The sequence below is a fragment of the Brassica napus genome, unplaced genomic scaffold (genome assembly GCF_020379485.1).
Source record: "Brassica napus cultivar Da-Ae unplaced genomic scaffold, Da-Ae ScsIHWf_2397;HRSCAF=3098, whole genome shotgun sequence".
Classification (NCBI taxonomy): domain Eukaryota; kingdom Viridiplantae; phylum Streptophyta; class Magnoliopsida; order Brassicales; family Brassicaceae; genus Brassica; species Brassica napus.
The window spans coordinates 52,006-79,852 of NW_026015745.1; the positions used below are offsets into that span (position 1 = coordinate 52,006).

Below are 27,847 nucleotides of genomic sequence, written 5' to 3' on the forward strand. Positions count from 1 at the left end.
TTCTACTTCTTGACATGCTGAGATTTGTTGTAGCATCACTCAAAAACTCATCTTAATCAATCATCATGTTCAGTTTGACTATAAAGAAGCTGTCATGTATAGGTAAATGCATAAAAGCCAATGAATAGTTCCTTGCATAGTCGGTCCTGAGTAGAAGCAGACCAAGCCCATGTTTTCGATCACCAAACAATAATTATAAAAATCAAAAGTTATTTTAGCTAAGTTGGTTATTTAATAACCTTACACTATTTAAGGTAACGGGTTCGAAAGTTTTCCTCCAAACCAGCATATGATATATGCGACTTTAGTTGTGTTGTTAGCATTTGAAGTACTTTACATGAAGCTGCAAACTTTAATTATATATTAGCTTTAAGCTGCACATCTCACGTTCCACATATCAGCATCAAGTGGAAAATAACAGATTAGTTTGCTGAATAGGGCGAGAGGTTAGTATATGGTTTAATAAACTTTCTATAAAATAAAATAAAAAAGTTTTTACGAACAAAAGTAGTATTCTATTAGAATAAAGATAAAGCATAGTGGAGAATATTATCTAGGAGGACTCCCAAAAAATATAGAAGCCAAACATCATGTGTTCTATATTACATATGAAGTTGCATAACATCACTTTCCCTCTGCTTGGTTCTAATTTCTCTCTCCAATGGACCTTGGAACACAGATAGGAGCACAAATTGGTACAGAGATCGGAACAGATATTAAACCAGAGACATGCCAAGAAGATCAGAGACATGTTTTTCAAGAATACCAAGAACCTCTCAGATACACCGTAAGATCATTTTCAACACAATCAATTCTCATTATTGTCACCTTTATTTTCTTTCTTTAAATATAATCTTTTACCTGGTTTTTGTTGTTGTTGCAAGACATGGGTTTTGAGAGTTTCTATCCACTGCGAAGGATGCAAGAGAAAAATCAAGAAACTATTGAGCAAAATCGAAGGTAAGTAAAACATTTTCTCCTCATGTTGTGTTTTTTTGTTTTTCAAAGACGTTTTCTTGTGGTTAGGTGTATACACAACGAACATCGACGTGAAGCAACAGAAAGTAACGGTGGTTGGAAACGTGGAGCCGGAGCTTTTGATCAAAAAGATCATGAAAGCTGGTAGACACGCCGAGCTATGGCCGACGTCGATGGACAACAACAACAACAACGAGTGTAACTACCAGCAGAGAGAGAAGAAACCAAAGAAACCTAAAAACGATGATGAGGACAGCAGCGAAGATGACGAAGACGACGGTAACAACAACAACAGCGGCGGGATGATGGACGGCGGCACATGCATTGGCGGGCCTCCCGGAGGCGGCGGTGATCAGGTGAAGCAAGTTGTGACGTTTGTCAACGGACAACCTCAGCCACCGTCCGGAGATGGAGCTCCGAAGAAGAAGAAGAAAAAGAAAAAGAAGAAGAAGAGCACCACGGTGGTGATGGAAGGAGGAGTCGGTGGTGGTCCTCCGCCGCAGAACGGTGGACCACCGGAGACTGTGATATACTCTGCTCCTCCACCGGATCAATACCATCCTCCTCATCAGCATCAGCAGCAGCATATGTATCCGACGGCTCACAGTCCTCCACGTCATTACCAACACCAAACGTACGGTCCTCCTCCTCCAACGTATTATCACTCGCAGCCTCAAACGGCGCCGTCTTATACTGTGAGCTACAACACGGCCCACGGGCCGGGTCAAAGTGGGCCGAGTAATGGTGGAAATGATAATGCGGCGTCGTATTACACGGCTCCTCCGTCGTATTATTCGTACGAGTACGTGGACACGGGATACGAATCTCCACCGCCCGAATTTTATTCGTATAGATCTCAGCCGTGCGAATCGTTTGAGGCACTCAGCGAAGGCAATCCAAACGCTTGTGGCGTCATGTGATTGGTCTAAAACGTTTTAGAATCAAATGATTATAATTGGGCTTGAAATGGCATCTTGTTAATGCTGAACGAGTTGTTACTAGAGTGGTACTTTCACAAACAATCACTAAAAACAAACTACATTGGTAAAATTAAATTGAATCAAATATGTATACCTTGAATAAAAAGATTTTGCACTATGAAATCTGAGGTTTCATGTAAGAGACATATATTTTGTATTTTAGTAGATATCTTATTGTAAATGAAATGTGATAAATTACGACTCTACAAAAAGAGTTGTGAAAGTGATGTACTATTTTCGAATATGCCATTTTGTATTTTGGGTACAAAATTTGGAATAGATGAGCTGAGAATAATTGGACTTTGAGAAGAATAAATCTTTTTACAAAAGAAAAGAATAAGAATAGTTGGGAAAGAGAGAGAAATTTGAAATGAATGGATGGCTTTTGAGATGCGCATATCTTTGATGACGAAGAATTTTATGTAATAGTGTGCCTCAGGGAATCGTATTTTTGGATTGACTCTTTACTTGATTGATACAAAATAACTATTGTACTTTTCCATATAAGAAAAAGCAGTCATTTTTTTAACGTATGGAATCTAACACATACGTAAAACATTTCAGTTATTCTTTAATTCCTCTATAGTTAAAAAGAGAACCGAGCGAAGATGAGAATCTGATTCTAGTTTTATAAACCAATTCACGTTAACATACACTGATGTTTAAAATCATGCATGAGTAACATTAATTTTTTCTTCTTCTTATAGTAATGTTTATCATACTAAAAGGCTTTGAGATTAATTGAAGTTATAATCTTACTAGCGAATCAGAAGAAACAAGTTCACTGAGTACTATAAAACAAAAGGGCAAGCAAAATTCATTACTTAAGTGTATGTCCGAAAACGATAAAAAAAAAACACAGCTTAATAAAGCATCTTTAAATTTGTTTGGCTTCAACCTTTTTCTTCTGCCATAGCCTGTCCACACCACTGTCTGCATCTCCCTGAAATATTAGATCATGGTTTGATTAATTAGTCATGCTGTTGAAGAATAATTAACCAAAGTTAAAATCTTACTAACAAAATGCTAAACCGGGCTGAACCAAATGAAAACCAAAGAATCAAGAGTCGTGTATCACAAACCTGGGCACGAACGAAACCGCAGAGGGCAAAGGTAGTGAACTGTCCGGTGTAGATACCATCAGCATCTAAATGACCAATGTTGAGCTGCACAGAGGCATGGTCCTTCGATGTGATCATCCGGTTAGTAGCAGAGCTGCATTATGTAAATATTTTGTCTTTTGAGAGATGAAAAAATAAAAATCAAATAGAGACTCGGAAGAAAATTTTGTGTTACCATTTCCTAGGAACGTATAACTCTGTGATCTGACCCTCTTCGTTTTGCATCTTGGAAGATTAGCTAGACTATTCTAATTCCAAACACTATTAGAAAAGAAGAAAAAACAAAAAAACAAAACATGTTATGTTAGACTCTAATAGTACGAACATACGTTTACCTGAGGGAGGAGAAGCAAAAGCAAGTGCGGCGAGGGTAGAGAAACGACTATACGGAGGAAGCTCACAGGGTTTATACGTTTGCTAAGAACCCTAAGTTTTAAAACGGGCCTGGCATAAAAAAATCGTCATACTGTTTGGTCTATTAAGGCCCATGTTGCAATCTTTTATTTAACTTTTTTAAAAATACAATAATTTTGATTATATCGAAACTAAAAAAAGCTCCGATGCCGGGAATCGAACCCGGGTCTCCTGGGTGAAAGCCAGATATCCTAACCGCTGGACGACATCGGATTTGTTAAACACTCACCAGCGTACCTTTTAATTACTATGTTAACATACGAATGTAAGTTAACTTCCGACCTTTGGTTATAGTTTTGTAAGATATGGAGGTGATGTGTAAGTGGCCACTGTTTGAATTTGAGATGTAGCGTTAGGAGAGTCTATTATATGTTTCTGCATATTGTAAAATTTGTGTGCGAAGGAACTTTATTTTTGTGTTACAATGGGCATTTAGTAAAATTGTGATACATGGATGAACATTCATCTGCGTGAAGTAATCTATACAAAGTTTGCTCATGTCTAAATGATGCCTTTTTCAAACAGAATCATGATATTCCTGATAATTATTTAAACATGTCACAAAATTCTAATTTTAATTACTAGATTATATCAAAAAGCTTTTAATTCTGCTACAAAGCATATATAAAGCTACGTTATACTGTGTTGTGAAAAAAAAACAGGAGCAGGTCGTGGGCGTACGTGGTTGATGCAACCAAATTAAGAATGTAGAATAAAACCAAACTTACATAAGAAGTGGATAGAGAATGTTAAAACATTTTTACATTGTGATTGGTCTTTTTTTTTCTTCTATATAATGTTTCCTTGTCATTAGACAAGTGAATATCTTTTGATTTGATTTATGTCAGATGACAAAAGAAAGAAAAAAAACTAAAAATTAGATATTAAGAAATTCTTACAGAACAGGAACCAGTGGCTTATGTTTTAGTAAGCACGTTAGTAGAGAGAGAGAGAGAGTTGAAAGTGATGTCGGAAATCAAAGTGGTGGATGTCATGAGTCACGATCAAGGCCTCCTCGTACACGAAGAAGCTGTTTCTACTCCGAACCTCAACGAAAAGAGACGACTTGCTTCTCTAGACATCTTCCGTGGCCTCACCGTAGCCGTATCTTTCTTCTCTCTCTATCTCTCTATCTCCTCTGAATTTTCAAACTTAGAAGCTTTTACTTTCTACAACAGTTGATGATCCTCGTGGATGACGCCGGAGGAGACTGGCCTGTGATTGCTCACGCGCCTTGGGAAGGCTGCAACTTGGCTGATTTCGTCATGCCTTTCTTCTTGTTCATCGTTGGCGTCTCCATCGCTCTTGCCTTCAAGGTTTGAAAGCTCTCTTTTTGTTCAATTTTAGTATTCTGATGGCTCAAACATACACAAATTAATACGTGTAAGTTTTCAGCGGGTTTCGAACAAGTTTGAAGCTTGTAAGAAGGTGGGGTTTAGGACATGCAAGCTCCTCTTCTGGGGTCTTCTACTACAAGGTAGTGATGTTCTTTGTCCTGTAACTTTGTAGCCCTCAAAACATGATAACATTCATGTTTGTTCAAGAAATCGCTAGACGGCAATTAAACCCTTTATAGGAGATTATTGATTATACGGGCATCTAGACCAATTTTTCGAACGCTTACACTGATTTAAAAAAAATTGTTTCATTTAGATCTGATTTGCTATCTAGGCGGATTCTAGATATCCTACACCGATTTTTAGAACACTGCACTAGTGGTTTAGCGCTTGGAGTCCGTTTCATTTCGCCCGGTTCGCGTTGGAAAGGGAGTTAATGCCGTGTTTTCGGCCCGGATTACCTCCGGGTTAATAATAATAAAAAAACTTGTAGCCTCAAAACATGATTTGTTATTGATATTTAACTCTTCATTTCTTTGGTTGTGTAGGGGGTTTCTCCCATGCTCCTGATGAATTAATCTATGGTGTTGATGTCACTATGATGAGGTTCTGTGGGATTCTCCAGGTCTTGTCTTAGCCTCAAAGATTCATCTTGTGTTTATATATACTCACTGACTTAAAGGATTCATGTTTTCGTGTAGAGAATAGCTTTATCCTACTTGGTAGTAGCACTAGTGGAGATTTTAACAAAGAACTCACATGAGGAAAGTCTCTCAACTGGAACGTTCTCAATATTCAAGTCATACTACTGGCACTGGTAACATAACATTTGATCTAATTTAGAATAGAAGTTCATGAAAAAGAGTTTCAGATTATTATTCTTTTACATTCACAGGATTGTTGGTGCATCAGTTCTTGTGATTTATCTCGCCACACTCTATGGAACTTACGTTCCTGATTGGGAGTTCGTTGTCTCTGATAAAGATAGCATTCTCTATGGAAAGATCAAATCCGTATCATGTGGAGTGAGAGGGAAGCTAAACCCTCCTTGTAACGCTGTTGGATATGTTGATAGAAAAGTCTTAGGGACCAATCATATGTATCACCATCCTGCCTGGAGACGATCCAAGGTTACAATATTGGCTCTGTCTCATGTCAATGAACACACCTCCTAATGTATTCTTTTTGAGACTTAGGCTTGCACTGATGATTCTCCTTACGAGGGATCTTTGCGCCAAGATGCACCGTCTTGGTGTCATGCTCCGTTTGAGCCTGAAGGAGTCCTAAGCTCTATATCTGCTATTCTTTCTACAATCATCGGAGTCCATTTTGGACACACCATCTTACACTTTAAGGAGCATTCAGCTCGGTTGAAACATTGGATCTCCACCGGTCTAGCTCTCCTTGCTCTAGGACTAACTCTACATTTCACCCACTGTGAGTAACACAACACATTGTTCGATAATCCAACTCACAAAACACTCTCTTCTCTTTGTTCACTTGCATATATTAATGTTTGCAGTGATGCCTTTGAACAAACAACTCTATACTTTCAGCTACACATGCATCACCTCCGGTGCAGCCGCGCTCGTCTTCTCCGCCTTGTATTCTCTGGTGATTCTTGTTCCACCACACTGATAAACATTTAACAAAACAAGCTTCATTGTTTTTCTTTCTTTGTTCCCTGGTTTTGCAGGTGGATGTATTGGAGTGGAAACACGTGTTTCTACCTCTAGAATGGATAGGGATGAACGCGATGCTGGTGTACGTGATGGGAGCTGAAGGCATTTTAGCTGCTTTCTTCAACGGTTGGTACTATCGCCACCCGAGCAATACACTGGTAAAAGTCTCTTAAATGAGCCTTGTGTTTCTCTTAATGGTCTAGTTGGAGTTTAGTAACAGTGTTGTTTATGGTGCTTGTGTGTTTAGATAAATTGGATTAAAGAGCATGTTTTCGTCAGAGTTTGGCATTCAAGAAGAGTTGGAGTTCTGATGTATGTTATTTTCGGGGAGATTCTCTTCTGGGGTTTGGTTACTGGTGTTTGCCACAGGTTCAAGATCTATTGGAAACTCTAAGCAGACCATGCAGAGAAACAGAACTCTATGCGAAGCTGTAGTACTATTAGTTAGGATATGTATAAGTCAGATTCGTTATAGCTTTTGTATATTCCTCCTCATAACTCTCTTTTGTGACACACATTCCGGAACTGATAACCGATCTTGTATCTTTAAAACCAAAAATACTAAACTGAATCAGAACCGAACCAAGAAACTGAATCAGTCTCGAACCAAGAACTGAATTGAACCAAGAACTGAATGATATTCGAATTTCTATAATATATATTATATTTATAAATATTAACTATATTTAATTTTAAAATAATTAAATAATTTAAATATATATTATTTATAAAATAAAATATCACAATTTTTGAATTACTAAAATAATTTAAATATATGTTATTTATAAACCGAAATACCAAAAAAATTGAACTACTAGAATATTTTTTATCCGAAATATTTAAAATTATTTGAATTATCTAGAATTTTTATTTCAAAATCGAAAATACGATATTTAATATGAAGATTCTGACTTTTCTGACTTTTTAACCCGAATTAACCGGAAAAATCGGAACCAGATAAGATCCGAAATTACTTCAAATATTATTCGCTCATAGCTTTGTTACTCGAACCAAACCAAAAACTGAATAACTGAACCGAAACTGAAACTGATCAGAACAAATCCAAAACCTTTAGAACAAAAAAAAACTATAAGAATAAAAAAAAAAAGAACTGAACCAGAACAAAACCGAAAATAATCCGTTTTGTATGGATAAATAACTTTTTTTGATGTTTTTATGCTAATTCTCTAACACTCTAAACGAAAAAGAGTATTCGGTTTGTTAGGCATCGACTCGAGGAGAAGAAGTTCCTGAGTGCGGAGGGAGACGAAGACGATTCACTTATTTCCCGCCACTTCCCCCCATCGCCTTCCTTCCCCAAAACTCCTCCTCTGGTGAGCTAACATGTTGTGGGTCGACAAGTACAGGCCGAGATCGCTAGATAAGGTCATCGTCCACCAGGAGATCGCCCAAAATCTCAAGAAATTGGTACGCCTTTTTTGCTTCGATCCCTAATTGCAAAGTTTTCTACTTTTTAATGTTTTGTGGTTGGAATTGAACTCTTAGGTAACGGAGCAAGATTGTCCGCATTTGCTCTTCTATGGACCGTCTGGTTCGGGGAAGAAAACCCTAATCATGGCGCTTCTCAAGCAGATATATGGTGCCAGCGCTGAGAAGGTATCCTTCTTTCTTTCTTCCCCCTTTGTTTTATTTTTTATGGGTTTGGTTTTGTAATAACAAAAGATGAAGGCTTTGAACTTTTTGCTGTTGAACAAAGTGTGGAGAATCTCACTAGCATTAACTCATTGTTTTCTGTTTAGATTGATGTTTATCTTCTGATTGCTACCTTTTTCATTTTTGTTGTGCAGGTGAAAGTGGAGAACAGGGCTTGGAAAGTCGATGTGAGTTGTTACATGTTTTTTTTCATTGATTTTTACTTGCTAGAGTTCTTCTCTCTCTGCTTGATATCTATATTCTTGTGCTCTCGTTTGATTAGTAAATGGAGAGTTGTGAATTATGTTTGCTATCATTTACTTTTTGTTGGTCCTTCTTCCTTAAGACATGAGAACATTGTGAGAATTGTCAGTTTTGTTGTTCTCTTATTTTCAGTATATGAAAACATCTTAAGCCAAACCCATTGAAGTCTTGGGGTCCTTTGTAGTTTCTCTAGTACTATGTTTTACCTTGAATTATTTTCTACCTTCTTAAAATGTTATAATCTTTTTTGTTATGTTAACTTTGAAAAATGCAGGCTGGGAGTAGAACTATTGATCTGGAGCTCACTACGTTATCAAGCACCAACCATGTGGAGCTTACTCCAAGCGATGCAGGCTTTCAGGACAGATACATCGTTCAAGAGATCATTAAAGAGATGGCCAAGAACAAACCTATTGACACCAAGGGAAAGAAGGGATACAAGGGTAAAGAATTAGTGTTCCGCCTTACTATTTCACTACATTATTATTCAGTAGTGGAGACATTTTTAAGATTCGTAATAGTTGTTTGAATCATCTACGAAAAGTATTTAGCTATGCCACAACGCATGATTCTTGTGGTTTTCTTCTGGTTTTGGCAGTGTTGGTACTAAATGAAGTTGACAAGCTCTCACGAGAAGCTCAGCATTCTCTGCGGAGAACAATGGAGAAATATAGCTCATCATGCCGTCTCATCTTATGCTGTAACAGTTCTTCGAAGGTTACAGAAGCCATTAAGTCTCGTTGTCTCAATGTGCGGATAAATGCACCTTCGCACGATGAGGTACACAATCTTTTCCCCTCTGTTTCCTGTGGCATTTTCTGTGATGTGCAAGTTTGTTCCTGTGATTTAAAAATATTATTTAGAGAATCTCTAGTTGCTATCAGGAAGATGACATAAGATTTCTTCAGTGTTTGCTTATTTTGGCCTATATAAAGTTTCTTGCAGAAACATGTATGCATTGTTTGTTTACAAAAGTGTAGCTATCTGTTTACAGATAGTGAAAGTGTTGGAGTTCGTTGCAAAGAAAGAAACTCTGCAACTACCACACGGTTTTGCTTCTCGTATTGCAGAAAAATCAAACCGCAGTCTTAGAAGAGCTATTCTGTCGCTTGAGACCTGTCGTGTCCAAAAGTAAGCTGCTTCATTAACTGTATATCTATGCACACAATCAATGAGCCTTATACATATGTTTTTTTTGTAGCTATCCGTTCACAGATAACCAAGTGATATCACCAATGGATTGGGAAGAGTATGTTGCTGAAATATCAACTGACATGTTGAGGAAACAGAGCCCTAAAAGGTCACACACTTTAGTAAATCATTTAGCTTTACAATTTGTAGTTCTAAACATCTCTTGTGTGCTTCTTCAGTTTGTTTCAGGTGCGTGGGAAGGTGTACGAGCTGCTAGTTAACTGCATTCCACCAGAAGTCATACTGAAGGTGTGAAACAAAAAATTCTGTTTTCAATTTTTTATATTCGTGTCTCTATCTCTTTCCTTTTTATACATTGTTTACACTTATTTTCAGAAACTTCTTCATGAACTGCTGAAGAAACTTGACTCAGAGCTGAAGCTTGAAGTCTGCCACTGGGCTGCATATTATGTAAGATTATTTGTATACCACTTTTGCCTCTTAGCTTGTGAATTTATTTCTCCTCAGCGTTATCTCAACATCTTTGCTATCATTTGAGACTGAGCTATGGTCCGGTCCTTATTGCAGGAACATCGGATGAGACTAGGTCAGAAAGCCATATTTCACATAGAAGGTATATAACTCTTCATATATGCTACATTTAAAGAAAAAAAAAATATCATCGTACATTTTTTTATGGGTGCTGTTGTTGTGTGTTACACCACTGCAGCATTTGTGGCCAAATTCATGAGCATATACAAAAACTTCCTCATTTCAACATTTGGGTAGAGAAGGATGGCTGTTTTGAAAAGAGGACAAGCTTGTACTACTGTTTCTTTTTAATGCAATGGCCCGATGTTCTGAAACTATGGTTGTTCAGTGAGTTTTTGTAACTTTGATTTTTTTTTTTACCTCAACGTCTGAATTTTAACCGTCTTGTTTTCAGTAACCATGGAAGCCGTTTGGTTCATCAATGTCAAAATGAGACTTCTAAAAGTAATGGTTTTTTATTGGGTCCCTTTTTTATTTATAAACAGTGACACATGATTATAACAGGTGTTGCTTTAAAAAAAAAAAGATTATAACAGGTGTAATACTAGGTGCTTCCGCCGTAGTTGAAAGAAGAATGGTTTTGAATTGACTAAACCATTTTTTGACTCGTCTCAACAGTCGGTCAAAGCTTGACACTTGATTAATTATACAGCTTTCTCATTAACAAACAAAATAAAATTAATAACAAGAGTTGGTCTACTAATTTTCTTAATCTTGCAAAATTTTTATACGAAAATGTTCTACAATCTTTTATTTCGTTAGTAAATTTTTTGTTTGCAAATTCGTACGATATTATTATAGTAGTATTAATTAAAAATAAAAAGACTAGAATAGCACTAAACCAAGTTTTTGTTCCCAAAGTAGCACTCAAGGTTCAAAATCACAAAAATAGATTTCATTAAAGAGGTAAATATACACTTATACCCTTTGGGTTAATTAATCCAAACCTTAGGGTTTAGAGTTAGGAGGTGAGGTTTTGGAATTAGGGTTTAAAATTTTATAAAAAATAAATACTAAAATAAAAAATAAAAATTTAAAAAACAGTTTCAAAAAGTATTTTTAAATTATAAAAAGAAAATTTGAAAAAAAAAATTAAAAAAAATAAAATTTAAAAAAATTATAAAAATTTCGAATCTGAAAACATGTAATTTGAAACTATAAAAAAATTATTTTTTTTTATTTTTATTTTTATTTTATTTATTTTTATTTATTTTTGTTTGTTTATTTAATTTTAAACCAAGGGTATTAGGGATATTTTACCCTTTAATGAATGTCATTTTTGTGACTTTCTCCTTCTAATGCTATTTTTGAGACATAAACTTCAAAATGTGCTATTATTGACAATTGCCCTTAATTAAATAATCTATTAAACGAAAAATAAGTTTTATTTAATTACACAACTACGTATCCAGCGGGAATGTAGCGCAAGGTAGCAAAATTGGGTTTCTCTTTCTCAGAATTTTCCGCCTTGGTGTTTGCTTTAAAACCACCGCCGCACGCACATTGTTTCTCTTACAATCGTTTTTTTATTTTTCTTCCGAATAATTTTTTTTTTGGGTTGTTCATCAAATGGCGGAATCAAAGACAAAGTTTGCAGAAATCAGGGAATGGATCGTCGACCACAAGCTCCGTACCGTTGGTAAATCATTCTCATTCTCCTTTTTTTTTTAATTCCGTCTGTTCATAAAAAATGTTGCTCCTAGGTCGTTTTGGCGTTATTATAGATCCGAGGCTTATGTAGTATTCATCTGACCTGATTTTAATATCTGGATCTGTGTTTTTTCCCCCTAAAATTTAATTTTCCTATTTGCTTGACATTGTCGGTGCTCCGATGTGCTTCGGACATTATTGGTCTCTGCGGTTTCGTTTAAAAAAAAAACAAATATTTGTGTGTGTATTCTTATAATATTTGGTTTGGTCTTCTTGATAGGTTGTTTATGGCTGAGTGGTATCTCTGGTTCGATCGCCTACAACTGGTCTAAACCTGGCATGAAAACCAGTGTCCGTATCATCCACGCCAGGTACCATTTATTTCTTAACCCAACTTGTTTTGGTTTTCTGGTTAGATATAGAAATACTGATTCTAGCAACCTCCAACCGTCTCCATTGTGTTAACATATACACCATACTTGCCAGTATGCTTGTTTTGTACTTGAAATATCATATATATCGAAGAAACATTTAGGGTGTTGGATGTATCACAAATGTCGGTCTTGTTAGTCTTTTTTTTTTTTTTTTTTAATTCGTCGTGGATTGTTTCCTTTACCATGGATGTTGATGATGATCATCCTTTGATTCTTCTTCACCATTACATCTCTCACACGTTTTTTATCTTTACTCAGGCTACACGCTCAGGCCCTGACGTTGGCCGCTCTAGCTGGAGCAGCCGCGGTGGAGTACTATGATCACAAAACTGGAGCCACCGATCGCTACCCCAAATTTCTCAAGCCTGATAACTTGAATAAAGACTAAAACAATCTTTGGCTAATAATGCCTATTGTAGGCATATTATAGCTAGTGAGATTTTTTTTTTTTAATGTTTATTGAATCCTTCTTTACTACTTTGAAATGGATTGACTATGGTTATATAGCCTCTACGCCCTGAAGATTGTTTGCAAAATACGGGATGCTAATCTGTAAGAGATACACCTTCAGAAAAAAAAATAATGTATACATATATTTCGATAATGAGGCTGGTCCTTATCCCTAATTCATATTGTTGATTAGCTCTGAGATACGCATTTGTCAGTAACGCACTTATTTTTACATGAACTCCAATGTTCTTGAATGTGTAAAAAAAGCACAAATCAGATTCATTATATTTTCAATAGTTAAAGAACTTACGATGATTGATTAATAAATTAAAAGCTATCATACTAGGTTCAATCTCTCCTCGTCTTAAGAATTTGTTTTCTTTACACATTCCCCAACTATGCATGTAGGCTTTTACCAACGAGCAACTACGAAACACTTAACTTGGGCTTTTCGTGTACGGCCCATGTCTAAAAACCCAACAATTTTGCCGTTTAAAGCCTGTGAATGAGAGATGGGTGAAAGTCCCACATCGCTTACATTTAACAGAAAGGACTCGCTTACCGTAGTATAAAAGAAGAAGGGGAGCGAACAAGCAAATCACTTACCTGGACGGGGTCGACTCGTGATCAAGAAGACGAGTGGCCTAGGCTAGTGACCTCCATTGCACTGAGGAGGGGCGCTTAGCCTAAGGTCTCCCCAAGTGGGAGAGCCTGCGTCATTATTTGTGGCAGAGGGAGCCTGCGTTCGCGCGGCTCCTACCATTCAAAAGTTTAATATTTTTTCTATAGTTTCATAATTATACCATCCAAACTTAAAATGAAGTTCCGTCTAAAATTATATATTCCAGACATATATAAAAGTTTATTGTTACGGGTTTATGTATGTTGACGAACGTACAACATCCCACATTGATAAGACCAAACCGATTCATCTGGGCTTTCGGCCCATTAGAGAATACGTGGGCCATTTCGAACAAATTGAATCAATCTCAAAACTCTAAAAAAAATTTAAGACGCAATTTATTTTCTCTTTCGTTTCGTATAACAGGTAAAGCTCTTATCGTCCCTCTTTGAACTTTTGAATAAATCTTTCCACTGAATGTTCTGTATAATTGTTAGAAACTCCCGAGAGATTGGAAATGATGAAGAAAAGAATTAACGATTATATATAATATTTTGCTGCAAAAAAAAATCTAATTGAGGAGCTTAGATTATAATAATTTGTCGTATAATTATTGCGAACGTTACGAGTGCTCATACGTTTTTTGGACTGTAGTGGTGAAAATGAGTCGTGGAAGTGCAGCAGCTCCAAAGGGGAAGAGGAAGGGAGGAGTTGCCTTCACCATAGATTGTTCGAAGCCTGTTGATGACAAGATCATGGAGATTGCTTCGCTAGAGAAGTTTCTTCAGGAGAGGATTAAGGTTGGTGGTAAAGCAGGTGCTCTTGATGACTCTGTCTCCATCACTCGCGACAAGAGCAAGATCACCGTCACCTCTGATGGCCAATTCTCCAAGAGATATAAGATAATGTTAGTTTAAGTCTTGCTGGTAAGATCTTGGTAGAATTTGAATGTTAGAATCTTGAATTTGTCTTGAGCTCACTGTTTGTTTAATGTATGTTTGGATACCTCAAGGACCGTAACCTCTATGAGTTGAGGTACTTCAATATTGCTGAGAACGAAGCTGAGGAAGAAGGCTAAGACCAATATTTTTCTCTTAGTTTTGGTTTGGTTTTATCTCTGTTTTTGTTAGATATTATCTATTTTGACTGAAGTGATACACTTTCTTTTTGTTATTGCACACTTGGAGATTTCGTGAGGAATGTTATTCTCAGTTCTCGGACAGTATTGGTTTAGACCATCTCCAATGGCTTATTCTATTTTTTACGTAACTCTATAATAGAGTTTGAATTTGCTCTAATGGTATATGAACAAAAAAAAACAAATTACTATATATTTGGAGTAAACCTATTTTTCATTTTACTATAGAGTAAGAAATATAGTACCATTGGAGCATTTCTTCTTCTAAACTCTATTTTAAAGTGAAAAATAGAATGGAGTTGGAGATGCTCATAAAGTTCTGTGTGCTTATTATTTTGATTATTGTTCAGTCCCTTAGAACATACAAGACTTCATGATGTGCCTTATAGTTAATGTCGGCTTTGACTAAATTGTAGGACTTGAGAGAGTCAGAACCAAAACAAATACTGTGGTTGATCTCATAATAGTTAGAATGTGATTGGTAATGATGCAGAGTGTACAAACTATATATTACTAATCAAAATACAACTTCAGCTCCATCTATTGTCGTATCTCTATTATTGTGTTCGACTCACAATTGTTAATCTTCCAATGCATGTTAACAATTGTGAGTCGAACACAATAATAGTAACAAATACTATTTTGATACACAGCATTTCACCAGCATTGTTGGTTAAAGATTATTGTATCGTTTCAAATCACGGATGCAAGATTGTTTTTGGTATGGGGGCATATAACCATCTTCTTGCAACTAATATTTGGTTCAGGTGTACTAGATAAATTTAACACTAACTACTGTGGAAAAACGTACTGCAACTATTAACCAAGCTATAATTAGTCAATTAGATCATCGTCCATTATCTGACCATTGGAGTTAATCTACTTCGAATGTCTGGTTTCTTTTAAAAGACAAAGATAATATTTTATGTATGAAACAGGCTGTTTATATATTGGATAGAGATGTGTGATCTTTAACAAAGAAAGAACACTACACGATGAACAGTAGGTAAAATTTTGTTCAACTATTTGCGTGAAGCTTATCTTATTTACCATGACTAAGTTAAATAATTGTATCGAAATAATTATTAATATGATAAACAATCATTTTGCAAATTAGTAACTGCTGATGGTACCCTAAGACCATCTCCAATATAGTTCATTCTATTTTTTCACTCTATTCCAAGTACTTGTGTAATTTTGACACTATTTTATTGTAAGTCTCTCCAATACAACACTAAAAGTTACACATTTTAGTGTTGGATTATAGATGTTTAGTGTGAAAATCGTAATAAAATAGTGTTTTGGAGTTGAGTTGAAGATTAAATTTATTTTAATGTTGAGATCAAAGTAAAATAGTGTGACTTTGATACTATTATAGTATTATGGATTGAAGATGTTCAGATAACAACATTAACGACGTTATGACGTGTGTGATGTGTGAGATATATATAAATGTAATTATGTAAATATTGAAATGAGAGAGTCTGTGTGTATGTGTGTTACTTAAAAGCAAAGACGTCAGAGGGGAAAACCCAAACCCATAAAACATGGGGGAACGATTCACTTCAGTTAATTTCGTCAGAAGTAAGTGACAGTGAACTACAGAATCCATCACCTTTTTTTCTTTTTCTTTTAGTTGAAATCTTTTAGTTATAGAAATATCTTTTCTATTTCTTTTTTTTCACATGATATGAAGATCTATCATCTGAGATTCGGTACTTATGCTTTAAAACATGTTACAATGATTGAATTGACCAATGTAGATATGCTACTATTATTATTTAACTGAGTTTTAGTTTAATTTTTCCCACCTCGAGTAATGGGAATTATGGTGGGAACTTTTATGAAAAGGACTATATAGATTATTGCATGCATCCCACTACTAAATATAGGCTACAGATGTATTAATGTCTTAAGATACATAGATCATGAAGGTCTGCTTAATTGCTTTATTATAGTTTTGTTAATCATGGACGACTGAGAACAACAAATTATTAAAAAGAGAAAATTACTGCATCGTGGTGGATTTTGTTTTGGGTCCGAGGGTAAAAAAAAAAGGGAAAAGGGAAAGGAACTCGCGAGGAACACGCAACCCATTCCTCTCTGTGTTACTGTCTCCATCACTTTCATCACCATCCTTCTTCTTCTCTCTTTTTCTTTTATAAAAAAAAATATAATATTTATTTCATTTCTTTCCCATTTCAAATCAGCTTATGCTTTCGTCGAAAAAAAAATATCAAATAATGTGATTTCTTATTAGAAAAAGTCAGCCACGCATGAATTATAATGATCATCCCTACTGATTATTACTTTATTTGAAAAAAACTTTATAGTAAAGTAGTTGATATTTTATAGTGTGCAAACACTCCGCATGAACTACTTTCTCGCTTGCTTTGATCGAATGTGTTATTACTAATGAGATTGCATAAACTACCTTGTCAATTTTCGAAATTAGTCGGACGGTTTCACGGAAATTCTCGTATATTAGGGGCAAATGTCGATAATATTTGCACACTTTTTTATGAATGAATGTTAAATTTATGTTTTTACATTTTTTGAATGAATGTTAAATATTTGTACATATTTAACCAGTTGGTTATAGTATATGCATAATGTAGTCACTGGTGATGCTACGCTTAATCGTGCTCTACCTTTCTTATTACTGCGTTTTTGGACGAAGTTTGATTATACCAAACTGTGTTAATATAAACCATCACTAATTAGTCAGTGTTGGCAAGTATCCATGAACAGTTTAAGATCGGAAGCGCTCTTAAGATTTTGAACTCCGAGTTGAGAAGTAATACGTAATAATTTGGTTGATAACTATACATGTGGTAGCAACGCACGTCACTATGAAGTAAAGATTGGGATAAAAATAGAGAGACTTGAACTTGGATCTGGCGGCAGGAGGTAGACATAAACTGACTCCAAACTCGTCACCTATCTTTACTGCCTGTCTCTGTTACATACATTGCGTAATACATGTTTTATTTAGTTATTTATTTATTAACATGGTCTCATAATAATACTACCGATTATCTGATCCTCTTATCATGGTTAAAGGCCAATCCTGTTTGAGTGTTTGTGCATAACTACATTGTTTTTGTTTTCTTTATATATATTTTTCATAATTCTCTTTAGTTACTGTTTTGTAATACACTACTACGTAGTTATCGACTGCGAGTCTCGTTTTATCGAAAATATGATCAACATATATACCGATCGATCTACTATGTAGACATGCGTGTTGTTTATATATCACTCTCAATGTAAATTTGACAAAGAAAATAATAAATACTGTATCATTTAAAGTAACGAAAGACTTTGTGATATGATAGCTATCTATTTTACTTCTTATCCACATTTAAAGAAATCCCACTTCAAGACTCAATCACTTTAATACCACTCCCAATTTTTTTAAGTTAATACTTTTTGAATTTTAGGATATATCTTACTCCATTTTAAAGTTTTGCCTCATTTTATCAAACACTTGAAGCCCACTATATATGTACGTAAACGAGCAAGCAGAAGTTCCTGCCTCCCACGCTCTAATCTTAACTCTCTTCTTCTACACAAACAGAATCTCTCTCTTTTCCTATACTGGCCATTGAAGCTATATGGAGTTGATGTATAAGAGATGAAATGGGTGACTTACACTTGCTGGAGAAGCAGGGCACGTGCGAACAAATGAGATCGATCAGTATATATGTTGATCATATTTTCGCACGTGTTCTACTACTCCAACACGTGTGCCTCCCCCTCTCCCGGCTAAGTAATCATCCACGGTGAGAAGAGAATTTACATGATTGATCTATGTTCATATTTTTTGGACTAATTTAAGCTTACATTTTCGATATTTTAATGTATATATTGTGGATAAATAAGAAGGATTAATCCAAGTAAATAAACATTGATAGCTACTCCAGCTTATTGTCACTTATTGTTGGCAATGGTACGAATTATGCACACGAATGGGTATTAACACATGAGATATTGTAATGCATCAATACGTATATACAATACTTACGTCTATATCAAGTCACTGATATAGCTTTTTATATAGTTAACTGAAAAATAAACTTGGTATAAAAGCTTAAGATATATTATTGAACTTAGTGAAATTTTATTAAAAACTGCGATAACAAATGAAGAAATTGCACTCTACAACCAAAAAACCCAAATTAAGACCATCGGACTCCAATGTATTTTTCTATTTTTACCTCTAAAATAGAGGAACTCTATAGTAGAAGTGGGTTTTACTCCAATATATTTCTCTAAAATAAAGATCTCTACATATAGAGCAAAATATAGAGGAATGCTATTTTTTCCTCTATAAATAGAGAAAAAATAGCAATCTCTATTTAGAGGCAAAAATAGAGATGGGTTGGAGTGGTTTTGTCTCTAAATGCTATTATAAAGATAAAAATAGTTGTGGGTTATAACCAAACCCCATTCTCTCTTCCTTTCTATTCCTATCTCTCTCTACAAATTTAATTTTGATTTTTTTTTGTTATTTCACTAATTCTCCTAGAAATAAGTATATCTTTTTCAGTTACTCATCATGGAACTATTTTACTTTATAGAAGAATCGGAATATTCAAGTTTGAAGACTGCTGGCCTGTTAACTCTGACAGACAAAATCTGATTTCTTATTTATATGTATAAACGGACTATGTATTCAGTAACCTTGTTTTATTTTTATTTTCTTTGGAAAGAGAGAATGAAGAGTGTAGTAATATACTACTAGTATAGAAAGACAACCAGTTGCTTACGTCATTGATAATAAAAAGAAACATTTACACTATAAGACACTTTTCTAGTTTAATATTACACTATAAGACACTTCTTTCTACTGAGGTAGTTTTCTTTAACTAAATCTACTTTATATCTATAAACCAACTAAATAAGCTAACTAATAGGTCCTATTTTTCTTTTTCTTATCATTTTTTCCCTTTCTCATCTTCTTCTTTCTCAAATCAAATTCTTCTTATTTTTTTTGTTCAGTAGATTTGTTTTTTACATAATTTTAATTTTGAAATATTCAAGAAATTTTATTTTAAGTTTCAAATTATACATTTTTCAGTTCATCCAGAAGACGTTCTTTAATTTTCACTAAAACAAATAGCAAATTTTTTTTTCCGGTGAATCTCCAATGACCTAACAAACATTGAGAGAAAGGTAGGGAGGCAAATGAGAGAGGCTTCCACAACGACCATCACCGCAAGATTGAACCAGTAGAAAAAAAAATTCTAGTTGCTGTTTTTGTGACTGAGCGAAGAAGCATCATCATGGTAGAGCTCGTGACCTTAGATGACGACAGGTTAACTCCGACAGAAGACGACAGCAAGCTCATCTCTTTTTGTAAATCTGAAACTTAAAAAGTCAGAGATTCATGGTTACAAGCTTAAAGAGACAGAGATCCTTGATAAAAAAAGAGAGACAGAGATCCATGGCTCCATCCGAGCTCCGCCGCAATAAGCTCCAATCCACCGCAGTCCTTTTTGCTCTCAACAATTTCAAATCTTCTCAATGATTTCAGGTCTGCCGCCACCTTATCACCATCGGGACCTTCTATCGCCACGATCCTTTGCTTTGATTGAACTTCTCCCATGGTAAACTGAAACTCGAGCCTGAGATTGGGATTGAGCGAGCGTTAGGCAAACAACTTCTTTTATTTTCATTTTAAGCCCTTCATGTTTAGCTTTATTGTCAATTGACCCCAAACTCTTAAATATACAGATTTGTCCTCTTTAATTGATCCTAAACTTACAAATATGCACTTTTGCCCTTGGTATATACATATGAACACACAAAGTCACAAAGGCAATGTATATTACAAAATAGAACCTAAAATGACTTATTAACTAAATTAAAATGGTAATACCGTTAAAATCATAAAATATTAAGATCAAGCAAATAGAGTTTCTAAAATTTAACTAAATTAAAATGGTAAAAACCATTTAGATGTAATATATACACATAAATATATTTTAAAATGATCTAAATTAAGTAAAAAAGATATTCAAAATAATTTGAATCATAAATTATCATTATTTCTTCAATGTCCAATTCGGTGTACATGTGTTCCTTTTGGTGAAACGTTGTACATGTGGACAATAAAAAAATATGTGTACACCATGACAATGTGCCAATAAAACCTTACGAGATCTAAATGAACTAAAGCAATTTACTCATAATCATCAAATATCATAACTTGCGCAATGTGCCAATAAATCCATATACATGTTCTTTGTCGTAAAACCTTGTACATATTCATTGTTGTACATGTGGATATTGAAATATTTGTGTACACCATTCCATGTACATATAGATATTCTAGAATCATTGTACATGTGGATCATACTTAACTATTATTGTTGAATGATGTCAAATGGTATGAAGATATAATGTTTATTATCGAATATATTTTTTCTTTGTTCAATAAATTTATATTTTCTAAATATTTACTGTATTTTTAATATGCGTAGATACTTTAGCATATCCTTATTTTGGGAACGAATTAAGTATTTTCAGTTTTAGCTAAAATAAATATTTTTTATTTTTTAAGAAACAAAAAGTTTCTGGTTAAGTTACAAAAAAAGATTTATGGTTTCTGACCAAAAGTACAATATATGGTTTTGATGATTTTTCTTTTTACAATTTGTACATCTGAATCATTGCCCAATTAAGTAGTGTACATGTGATTATTGTACATATGGATAAAAAAATTTTGTGTACATAGTATCATGTACATATGACTACATATATACAAATATCACTATAAACAATATACACAAGAAATAATTTATACACCATTGATATGTTATCATTTTACAGTTATTTATCATTTCATTTAGCTTATATTAATCATTTTTAAGATGCATTTAAATATATACACAGATATGTATATGTGCACATTTGGAAATATGAGACCAAATAAAATGGATTTATTTGAAAATCAGAAACATATGTGGCAGAAACAAAATAAAACAAAATGGCAGGGACCAATGTTGTAAAATCGGAATATTCTTTGGGTTTGGATTGCACAATTAAAAGTCTAAGGGCAAATTCGTGAACAAATTTGAGACAAATTGAAAAATAAACAAAAGTTGAAGGACCAATTGTGCAAATAATCAAAAATTCACCATTGTTGCTCCTGTGAAGCTTTCTCTTTCATCTGTGACCAAAATGATGATGATTTCAGCAGCCACAACTCTGTTCCCGACCATGGCGACCACGGTGAGGAGGAGACAACTTGAATTTGACACAGATTCCTGTAGAGATCTATCAGGGCGGAGCCGCAGTTTGAGATCGCCGACAGAGCTCTCCTGACTGCTCCGTCACGTTGCTCTTGGCTTATCACGGATAGCGGATTAAGGTTAAGCATGGCTGAAGATTCAAAAATTAAACGTGTTTTCTATTTTGGATAATTCTATAGATGAAGAAGTGAGAAACAAAAAAATAAAAAAAAATAGAAGTGTAATTATGTTTGAAAGAAGCATGTCAAGTGGACATATAATTAATGGGTCCTACTGGTTACCATTTAGTTCTGTTTTAGTTAGTAAATGAAGATAAAGTTAAAAGAAAGTGTCTAAGGAGCTGAAAGTGTCTTAGAGTGTTATTAAAACTCATAAAGTGACCTATTGTGAAAATCATAAAAAGAAGAAATTATGCAAGCGTGTTAGAGTGTTATGAATGCAATTATGCAAGCGTGTAGATTATGTGTAGGGTAAAAAGAAGAAAGGCTGTGGAGGCGTAGAAAGCGGGGGACTTTCTCTCTTTCACTCACACTGCCATTAACTCGTACTTCTGTGACTCTCTTTCTTCCTCAGTTATAAATAGAGATTCAGAAAGTGAGAAAATCAAATAAAAGTCACAGTTTTATTACGCAAGTAATGTTGTCATGTCCTTGTGGAGACAGAAAAAAGGGGCACACTGGAGGGTACAACTTTATAACGGATTCTTGTATAATAATAAAACAAAAAGTAAGAATGAACATTGTGAAAATCTCTTTGAAGAGGTCGATTTTTTCAAAAAAAAAAAAAGTCTTTGAATGAATTATCTGAAGTTATGAACATTGTCTTTGATTCGTAGTCCTCCAAATAACTCGTTTACATTGTTCAATAGTGAGGAAGATAGGCTGAGTGTCAAACATGTTTCTAACGATATCAAAAACATGCTTCTCCACATTCAATGATGTCAGGTTGGTGTTTTATCCCTGGAGAAGTAAATGCAGTGGCTAAGTTGTGACCTATGTACTACATTGAGTTATAACTCGTATTGAGGTTGATAAACTGTTGTAATGTAGAATCAATGAAAAATTAAGTAGTAGTTGTTGAGCCAAAAATTTGCCATTTACTTAAATATAGTACTGAAGTATTCCACAATGTAACAATTAATATAATTTTGTTATATAAATGATGAAACTAGTAATAAACTACATTGATGTAGTTGACTTTGTAACTAACAACCAGACAAACGACTCATTATGAAGCCTGATTTGTTTGGTATATGGTTGGCTTAGCTATTGAAACATAATCAAAATTACTTCAAAAAATATGCAGATTAGTTGAAAGAAACAATGGGCTAACTACCCAAAATTCCAGTCTAAATGGGCCGTTAATGGGCTCACTACAGTTCGTCGATCAAAACCCAAGATCTCGTCCTCGTCGGCATTTGCTTCATTCTCTCCTTCGCCGGACTCCGTTCCTAATTTTCCAGGTACGCCAATTCTGGGTTCAATGTCTAGAACATTGGAAGTTCTTTACCGTAGATTAGTTTTTGAGCTTTAAACCTTGAGAAAGGAATGATTTTTTTGTTAATGATTATGGTTTAGTCACAAACTGATATCCACCAACTGTTCGATGAAATGTCTGAAAGGAGTGGAGAGTTAAAACGTAGGATGTTGATTCTTCTAGGTTTGGTTTTGGTGCTACAAACAAGCAGTCGAATTATATTAATACAGGAGTGTCACATCACACATTTGTCTTTGTCTAATATGTGAAAAAAAAACTTTGTCTGATATGTGAAGATTTAGCTTAAAATGGAGTATTCAACTGTTATTAACTGCAGTTGCTGCCTCTGGTCATGTAAACTTTGCTTATGTTGTGTTAATAATGCTTAGTGAAAATTAGAGTTTTCTTTTAGTTTTATTTGATTTTTTATCTTCTGAAGTGTTTACACTTTGTTTCTCCTTGCAGAGTTTTAAAGAGTAAAAGGGAGAGAAAGATGGTGATTCCACCGGCAGTGAGACCACCACGTCTCTTCGACTACCTCAAACCTTACGTCCTGAAGCTCCACTTCACGAACAAGTTTGTTCACGCCCAAGTCATCCACTCACCAACAGCCACAGTGGCTTGCTCGGCTAGCTCACAGGAGAAAGCATTGAGGGAAACAATGGGGGTCACACGCGACGTGGCTGCTGCTGCAAAGATTGGTAAACTCCTTGGAGAAAGGCTCTTGATGAAAGACATTCCAGCTGTTACTATTCACATGAAGAAAGAGCAGATGTATCATGGTAAAGTCAAGGCTGTGATCGATTCCGTCAGGGAAGCTGGCGTCAAGTTGCTTTGAGGATTATTCAACAGTCCATCACTTTCATGTTCTGAACGTTGTCCTTCTTTTTGGCTTGAGATCAGAGTGTTGCCACAATCAAAGCCTTTGCTTAGTTCATTTTTCTTCTACTTCAGGGTTGTGAAGAAAGATGTCAAAGGCGAATAAATGTTATAAAACTTTGACTATTGAGTTGTAAGATTATATCAATAGAGAGAGATTCTGTACTCTTGAATAGATAATAGTTGTAAGCCTTTGAATGAACAAGCTAAGTAAGCTTATGGAACACTATGTTTTTGTTGAAGTTTCAATGTTCGTCTTGAGAAGAACATTCGAGCTAAAATGAAAAAAATGTGGTACCTTGATGATATGCAAAAGGGTTTAAACAAGCAAATATAAATCTAACAAATGCACTCTAACTTAAACTAAAAGGGAAAAGAGACTCTCAAGGAGTTAAAAATCTCCAGAAGCAGAAGACAAGATCATTCTGCATCTCTACACACAGAAAAGGAAGTGTATTTTTGCTCTCTCACTTTATCTTTATACAGAAGCTGCTTGATGATGACTAAGGAGCCTTTCGGTTCTTCAATGCATTCCAACCCAGTTATAATGGAAGTTCAAATATTGAGTCTAGCTTGAGCTGTGGAACCGTTATCTTTAAAGAGAAGACTAGACTTCAAGACTTCCCCATTTTGGGTACCTGACAAAGAGAAACATATGAGAAATAGTTGTTAAGATTGTGGACACTGAACTACAATCTCATACTGATGAGACCTAAGGTTCTGGTGAAGAAACTGTGTTACAAGATAAGTCTGAATCTATATACTTTCTTGGTAGAAACGAACCTTCTTGAGAGGATGACTACTAGAAGCTGGAGCCGGTTTCATAATTTCAAAAGAGCAAACAAGAGACTCGTCCACGCTCAATAACGCACCAGCGTTATCAAACTCCCCACCATAGTTTGGAGCTGAGAATATAGTAACTAACCTCCTGTTCGCAAAAAACTCATACCCATCTTCCACTACCTGCAACACACAAAACCCATCACACACGTTTCCACTAAAAAGTCTCAACCATTACAACAACAAAAACTCATCTTAGCTTTTTACCTGATGGCCACGGCAAATGAGGTCAAGATCATTCTTATCCAAAAACTCATCGACTTTATCAGCTCCAAAAGTACAAGAGATGCCTCTATCACTATCAGACCATCCTTCCCTCTTCTGGTCAGGATCAGACCAAAGCAAATCACATAGAAGACCGTTGTCTGGAATCTCAGTAGGCCTCTCAATCTCTCGAATCTGATTCAAATTCTCCAACTCCGGCGACAACCCTCCATGCATACACAAGATCTTGTCGTCGATGAGCGCTGCCACGGGCAAAGAGTTGAAGCAATCGGTAAAGATCTTCCAGAGACGTACGTTGAATCTACGCTTGCACTCGTCGTAGAAGCCGTAGATTCTGTTGATCTTGGCGTCCTCGTGGTTGCCTCTCAGGAGATAAATCTTTGACGGGTAACGAATCTTGTAAGCGAGGAGTAGACATATGGTCTCGAGACTTTGCTTGCCTCTGTCAACGTAGTCGCCAAGGAAGAGATAGGTCGCTGATGGAGGGTAGCCTCCGTATTCGAATAGCCGAAGAAGATCTTGATACTGGCCATGGATATCACCTGATCTCAAATTCACATAGAAGCCCTAAAGTTTGTTACTTTCACCCCAAGTATCAAAATTAACCTCAAATTTACAGAGAAACCCTAAAGTTTTGCTACTTTCACCTCCATGATCAACCTCAAATTCACAAAGAATCCCTAAATTTTGCTACATTCACTCCCAATTAGAATACCCATATGCTCAAATCCCTAAAGTTTGCTACTTTTGTCACCCAATTAGAATACCCATATGCTCAAATCCCTAAAGTTTGCTACTTTCACCCACAATCACAATACCCAGATGATCAAATCCCTAAATTTTGATACTTTCACCCCCAATTACAATACCCAGATGCTCAAATCCCTAAAGTTTGCTACTTTTCAACCCCAATTATGCAAATTTCATCATGAGAAAGAGAGAGAGAGAGAGAGAGATTACCGCAGATGCGGATTGGGGCATGGAGCTCAAGGAGATTGGGCTGAGAGAGGAGGATTTGACGAGCGTTGGAGCAGAGTTGACGAATCTCGCACTCTGATAGCTGAACCTGTTTGCCTCCTCTACCTTCTAGCAATCTTCTGATGATATCATCCAACACTCCTTTCTCTATCATCCCTTCCATACTCGTCATCATCGTCTTCTCTCAGATCTCAAGTTTTCCTCACCAAAATCGAAACTTGATACAAGGGTTTCGTTCACAAGCAGGAGATGAATAATGAGTCGTGCTTAGACACCGATCGAATTAAAGATTTTCTCGCTTTGAATTTTCCCGAGAAAGTGTGGGAAAGATGAAATTGAGAATGAAGGGTCGTCAAACGATGAGAACCCAGAAGAACTTGATATTCAGACAAGAAAAAAAAAACAAAAATAAATAAAAAACCAATTAAAGTGATCTATCATATAAATGGGCTTTTTATTTGGGCCCAAAGAAGGCCTAAAGCGAAGATGACGTCACGAAACCTAAAACGCGAGCGAGCTTGTTCCTATAAATTTATAAACCCTAATTTCTTTTCAGTCTCTCTCCGTTGCAGACACTCGACAGCTCACGCCATGGTACGTACTCATCTCCGCCGCTTAATATCTTCTCTTATGAGTTTCCTACGCTTATTGATCTGCGCTATAGCTTATAGTTGAGGATTAATCTGGAGATGCTTGATTCTTTAGTTTTATCGTAATTGCAGGGTATCGATCTTATCGCGGGAGGTAAGAGCAAGAAGACCAAAAGGACAGCGCCAAAGTCTGATGATGTCTACCTCAAGCTTCTCGTCAAGGTAAATAAAATTGATATTAGTTGGATCGTAATGTCAGATTGGTTTAATGTGGTTTTCTCCTTTCTGTAGCTGTACCGGTTTTTGGTTAGGAGAACCGGAAGCAAGTTCGATGCTGTGATCCTTAAGAGGCTTTTCATGAGTAAAGTCAACAAGGCTCCTCTTTCACTATCCAAGCTCGTGGAGTTTATGAAGGGCAAGGTTTGTTTCGTGGGAGACACATTCTAGTTAGGCTTTGTTTGTCTGGAGAAGCTTAAATTGTGTGTGTTTTTTTTTTTTACTTTAGGATGGTAAGATTGCTGTGTTGGTTGGGACTATTACTGATGATTTGAGAGTGCATGAGATTCCTGCAATGAAGGTTACTGCCTTGAGGTTTACAGAGAGGGCTAGGGCTAGGATTGAGAAAGCTGGTGGAGAGTGCTTGACTTTTGATCAGCTTGCTCTCGTTGCTCCACTGGGACAGAACACGGTGAGTCATTTGAAAATGGAATCCCCTTTCTTTACCTTGATGCTTTTGTATTTGAAATTTAGTTTATGAACTTAAATAATATCTTGTGACAGGTTCTACTTAGAGGACCAAAGAACTCGCGTGAAGCAGTGAAGCACTTTGGTCCAGCTCCTGGTGTGCCGCACAGTCACTCCAAGCCCTATGTGAGGGCTAAGGGAAGGAAGTTTGAGAAGGCTAGAGGAAAGCGAAAGAGTCGTGGTTTCAAGGTCTAAGAAATATCTCTGTTGTTTCGTTATGGTTGGTTTCATGATCGAAATTTTCGTAGAGAACTCGTGTTCCTCTTCATTTCTTGCAGACAATGTTTTAAGTTTTTTGTCTTTATTATGTTCTACTCGACATTTAAATGTTTTGCGTAAGAATTTACTTATTCCAAAGAGTCTTTTCAGATCGTTTAGTGCTTAAAGTTGCATGTTAATTGTTGGACCACTAGCTGAAAATGTAGTTTTACAGAAGTCATCCGTAAAGTA

The 27,847-nt window shown here is 35.6% G+C and overlaps 9 protein-coding genes and 2 non-coding genes across 12 annotated transcripts; 8 read left to right on the forward strand and 3 right to left on the reverse strand.

Annotated features, from left to right (window-relative positions):
* Positions 1-527: 527 nt before the first annotated feature.
* Positions 528-2,202, forward strand: LOC125600786 (heavy metal-associated isoprenylated plant protein 36-like). The gene is made up of 3 exons (XM_048773365.1): positions 528-787; positions 885-960; positions 1,027-2,202. The coding sequence occupies exons 1-3, from the start codon at positions 662-664 to the stop codon at positions 1,896-1,898; spliced, it is 1,074 nt and encodes a 357-aa protein (XP_048629322.1). The 5' UTR covers positions 528-661; the 3' UTR covers positions 1,899-2,202.
* A 493-nt stretch (positions 2,203-2,695) lies between these two features.
* LOC125574908 (40S ribosomal protein S21-2) lies at positions 2,696-3,502 on the reverse strand. 2 transcript variants are annotated; one of them, XM_048773367.1, is made up of 4 exons: positions 3,415-3,502; positions 3,255-3,322; positions 3,041-3,173; positions 2,696-2,901 (listed from the first exon to the last, which is right to left on the reverse strand). In XM_048773367.1, exons 2-4 carry the CDS (start codon positions 3,302-3,304, stop codon positions 2,836-2,838), a joined length of 249 nt encoding a protein of 82 aa, XP_048629324.1. In that variant the 5' UTR covers positions 3,305-3,322; positions 3,415-3,502; the 3' UTR covers positions 2,696-2,835. The 2 variants fall into 2 exon arrangements, with proteins under 2 accessions (XP_048629324.1, XP_048629323.1); XM_048773366.1 differs by having other exon boundaries at positions 3,255-3,340; positions 3,415-3,481.
* A 132-nt stretch (positions 3,503-3,634) lies between these two features.
* TRNAE-UUC lies at positions 3,635-3,706 on the reverse strand. The gene has a single exon. It is a non-coding gene; the product is annotated as a tRNA-Glu (tRNA).
* Positions 3,707-4,329: 623 nt separating this feature from the next.
* Positions 4,330-7,107, forward strand: LOC125600785 (heparan-alpha-glucosaminide N-acetyltransferase-like). The gene is made up of 10 exons (XM_048773364.1): positions 4,330-4,597; positions 4,672-4,809; positions 4,889-4,970; positions 5,379-5,455; positions 5,532-5,647; positions 5,726-5,960; positions 6,027-6,267; positions 6,353-6,444; positions 6,527-6,670; positions 6,760-7,107. The coding sequence occupies exons 1-10, from the start codon at positions 4,460-4,462 to the stop codon at positions 6,904-6,906; spliced, it is 1,410 nt and encodes a 469-aa protein (XP_048629321.1). The 5' UTR covers positions 4,330-4,459; the 3' UTR covers positions 6,907-7,107.
* Positions 7,108-7,687: 580 nt separating this feature from the next.
* LOC106382566 (replication factor C subunit 3-like) lies at positions 7,688-10,578 on the forward strand. The gene is made up of 11 exons (XM_048773380.1): positions 7,688-7,940; positions 8,019-8,129; positions 8,321-8,353; positions 8,704-8,872; positions 9,028-9,209; positions 9,424-9,560; positions 9,631-9,729; positions 9,800-9,869; positions 9,957-10,031; positions 10,149-10,194; positions 10,291-10,578. Exons 1-11 carry the CDS (start codon positions 7,857-7,859, stop codon positions 10,347-10,349), a joined length of 1,065 nt encoding a protein of 354 aa, XP_048629337.1. The 5' UTR covers positions 7,688-7,856; the 3' UTR covers positions 10,350-10,578.
* Positions 10,579-11,063: 485 nt separating this feature from the next.
* Positions 11,064-12,800, forward strand: LOC125600796. The gene is made up of 3 exons (XM_048773381.1): positions 11,064-11,751; positions 12,043-12,133; positions 12,455-12,800. Exons 1-3 carry the CDS (start codon positions 11,682-11,684, stop codon positions 12,582-12,584), a joined length of 291 nt encoding a protein of 96 aa, XP_048629338.1. The 5' UTR covers positions 11,064-11,681; the 3' UTR covers positions 12,585-12,800.
* A 444-nt stretch (positions 12,801-13,244) lies between these two features.
* Positions 13,245-13,406, forward strand: LOC125600822. Its single transcript, XR_007333931.1, has one exon. It is a non-coding gene; the product is annotated as a U1 spliceosomal RNA (small nuclear RNA).
* A 435-nt stretch (positions 13,407-13,841) lies between these two features.
* On the forward strand, positions 13,842-16,860 carry LOC125600797 (60S ribosomal protein L22-3-like). Its single transcript, XM_048773382.1, has one exon. It carries the CDS (start codon positions 13,931-13,933, stop codon positions 14,183-14,185), a length of 255 nt encoding a protein of 84 aa, XP_048629339.1. The 5' UTR covers positions 13,842-13,930; the 3' UTR covers positions 14,186-16,860.
* Positions 16,861-22,948: 6,088 nt separating this feature from the next.
* LOC125600800 (50S ribosomal protein L18-like) lies at positions 22,949-24,262 on the forward strand. Its single transcript, XM_048773385.1, has 2 exons — positions 22,949-23,127; positions 23,607-24,262. Exon 2 carries the CDS (start codon positions 23,635-23,637, stop codon positions 23,977-23,979), a length of 345 nt encoding a protein of 114 aa, XP_048629342.1. The 5' UTR covers positions 22,949-23,127; positions 23,607-23,634; the 3' UTR covers positions 23,980-24,262.
* A 39-nt stretch (positions 24,263-24,301) lies between these two features.
* Positions 24,302-26,472, reverse strand: LOC125600798 (serine/threonine-protein phosphatase PP1 isozyme 9-like). Its single transcript, XM_048773383.1, has 4 exons — positions 26,046-26,472; positions 25,068-25,627; positions 24,804-24,983; positions 24,302-24,658 (listed from the first exon to the last, which is right to left on the reverse strand). Exons 1-4 carry the CDS (start codon positions 26,236-26,238, stop codon positions 24,635-24,637), a joined length of 957 nt encoding a protein of 318 aa, XP_048629340.1. The 5' UTR covers positions 26,239-26,472; the 3' UTR covers positions 24,302-24,634.
* A 45-nt stretch (positions 26,473-26,517) lies between these two features.
* On the forward strand, positions 26,518-27,769 carry LOC125600799 (60S ribosomal protein L18-2-like). The gene is made up of 5 exons (XM_048773384.1): positions 26,518-26,657; positions 26,786-26,875; positions 26,945-27,073; positions 27,159-27,341; positions 27,434-27,769. Exons 1-5 carry the CDS (start codon positions 26,550-26,552, stop codon positions 27,590-27,592), a joined length of 669 nt encoding a protein of 222 aa, XP_048629341.1. The 5' UTR covers positions 26,518-26,549; the 3' UTR covers positions 27,593-27,769.
* Positions 27,770-27,847: the final 78 nt, after the last annotated feature.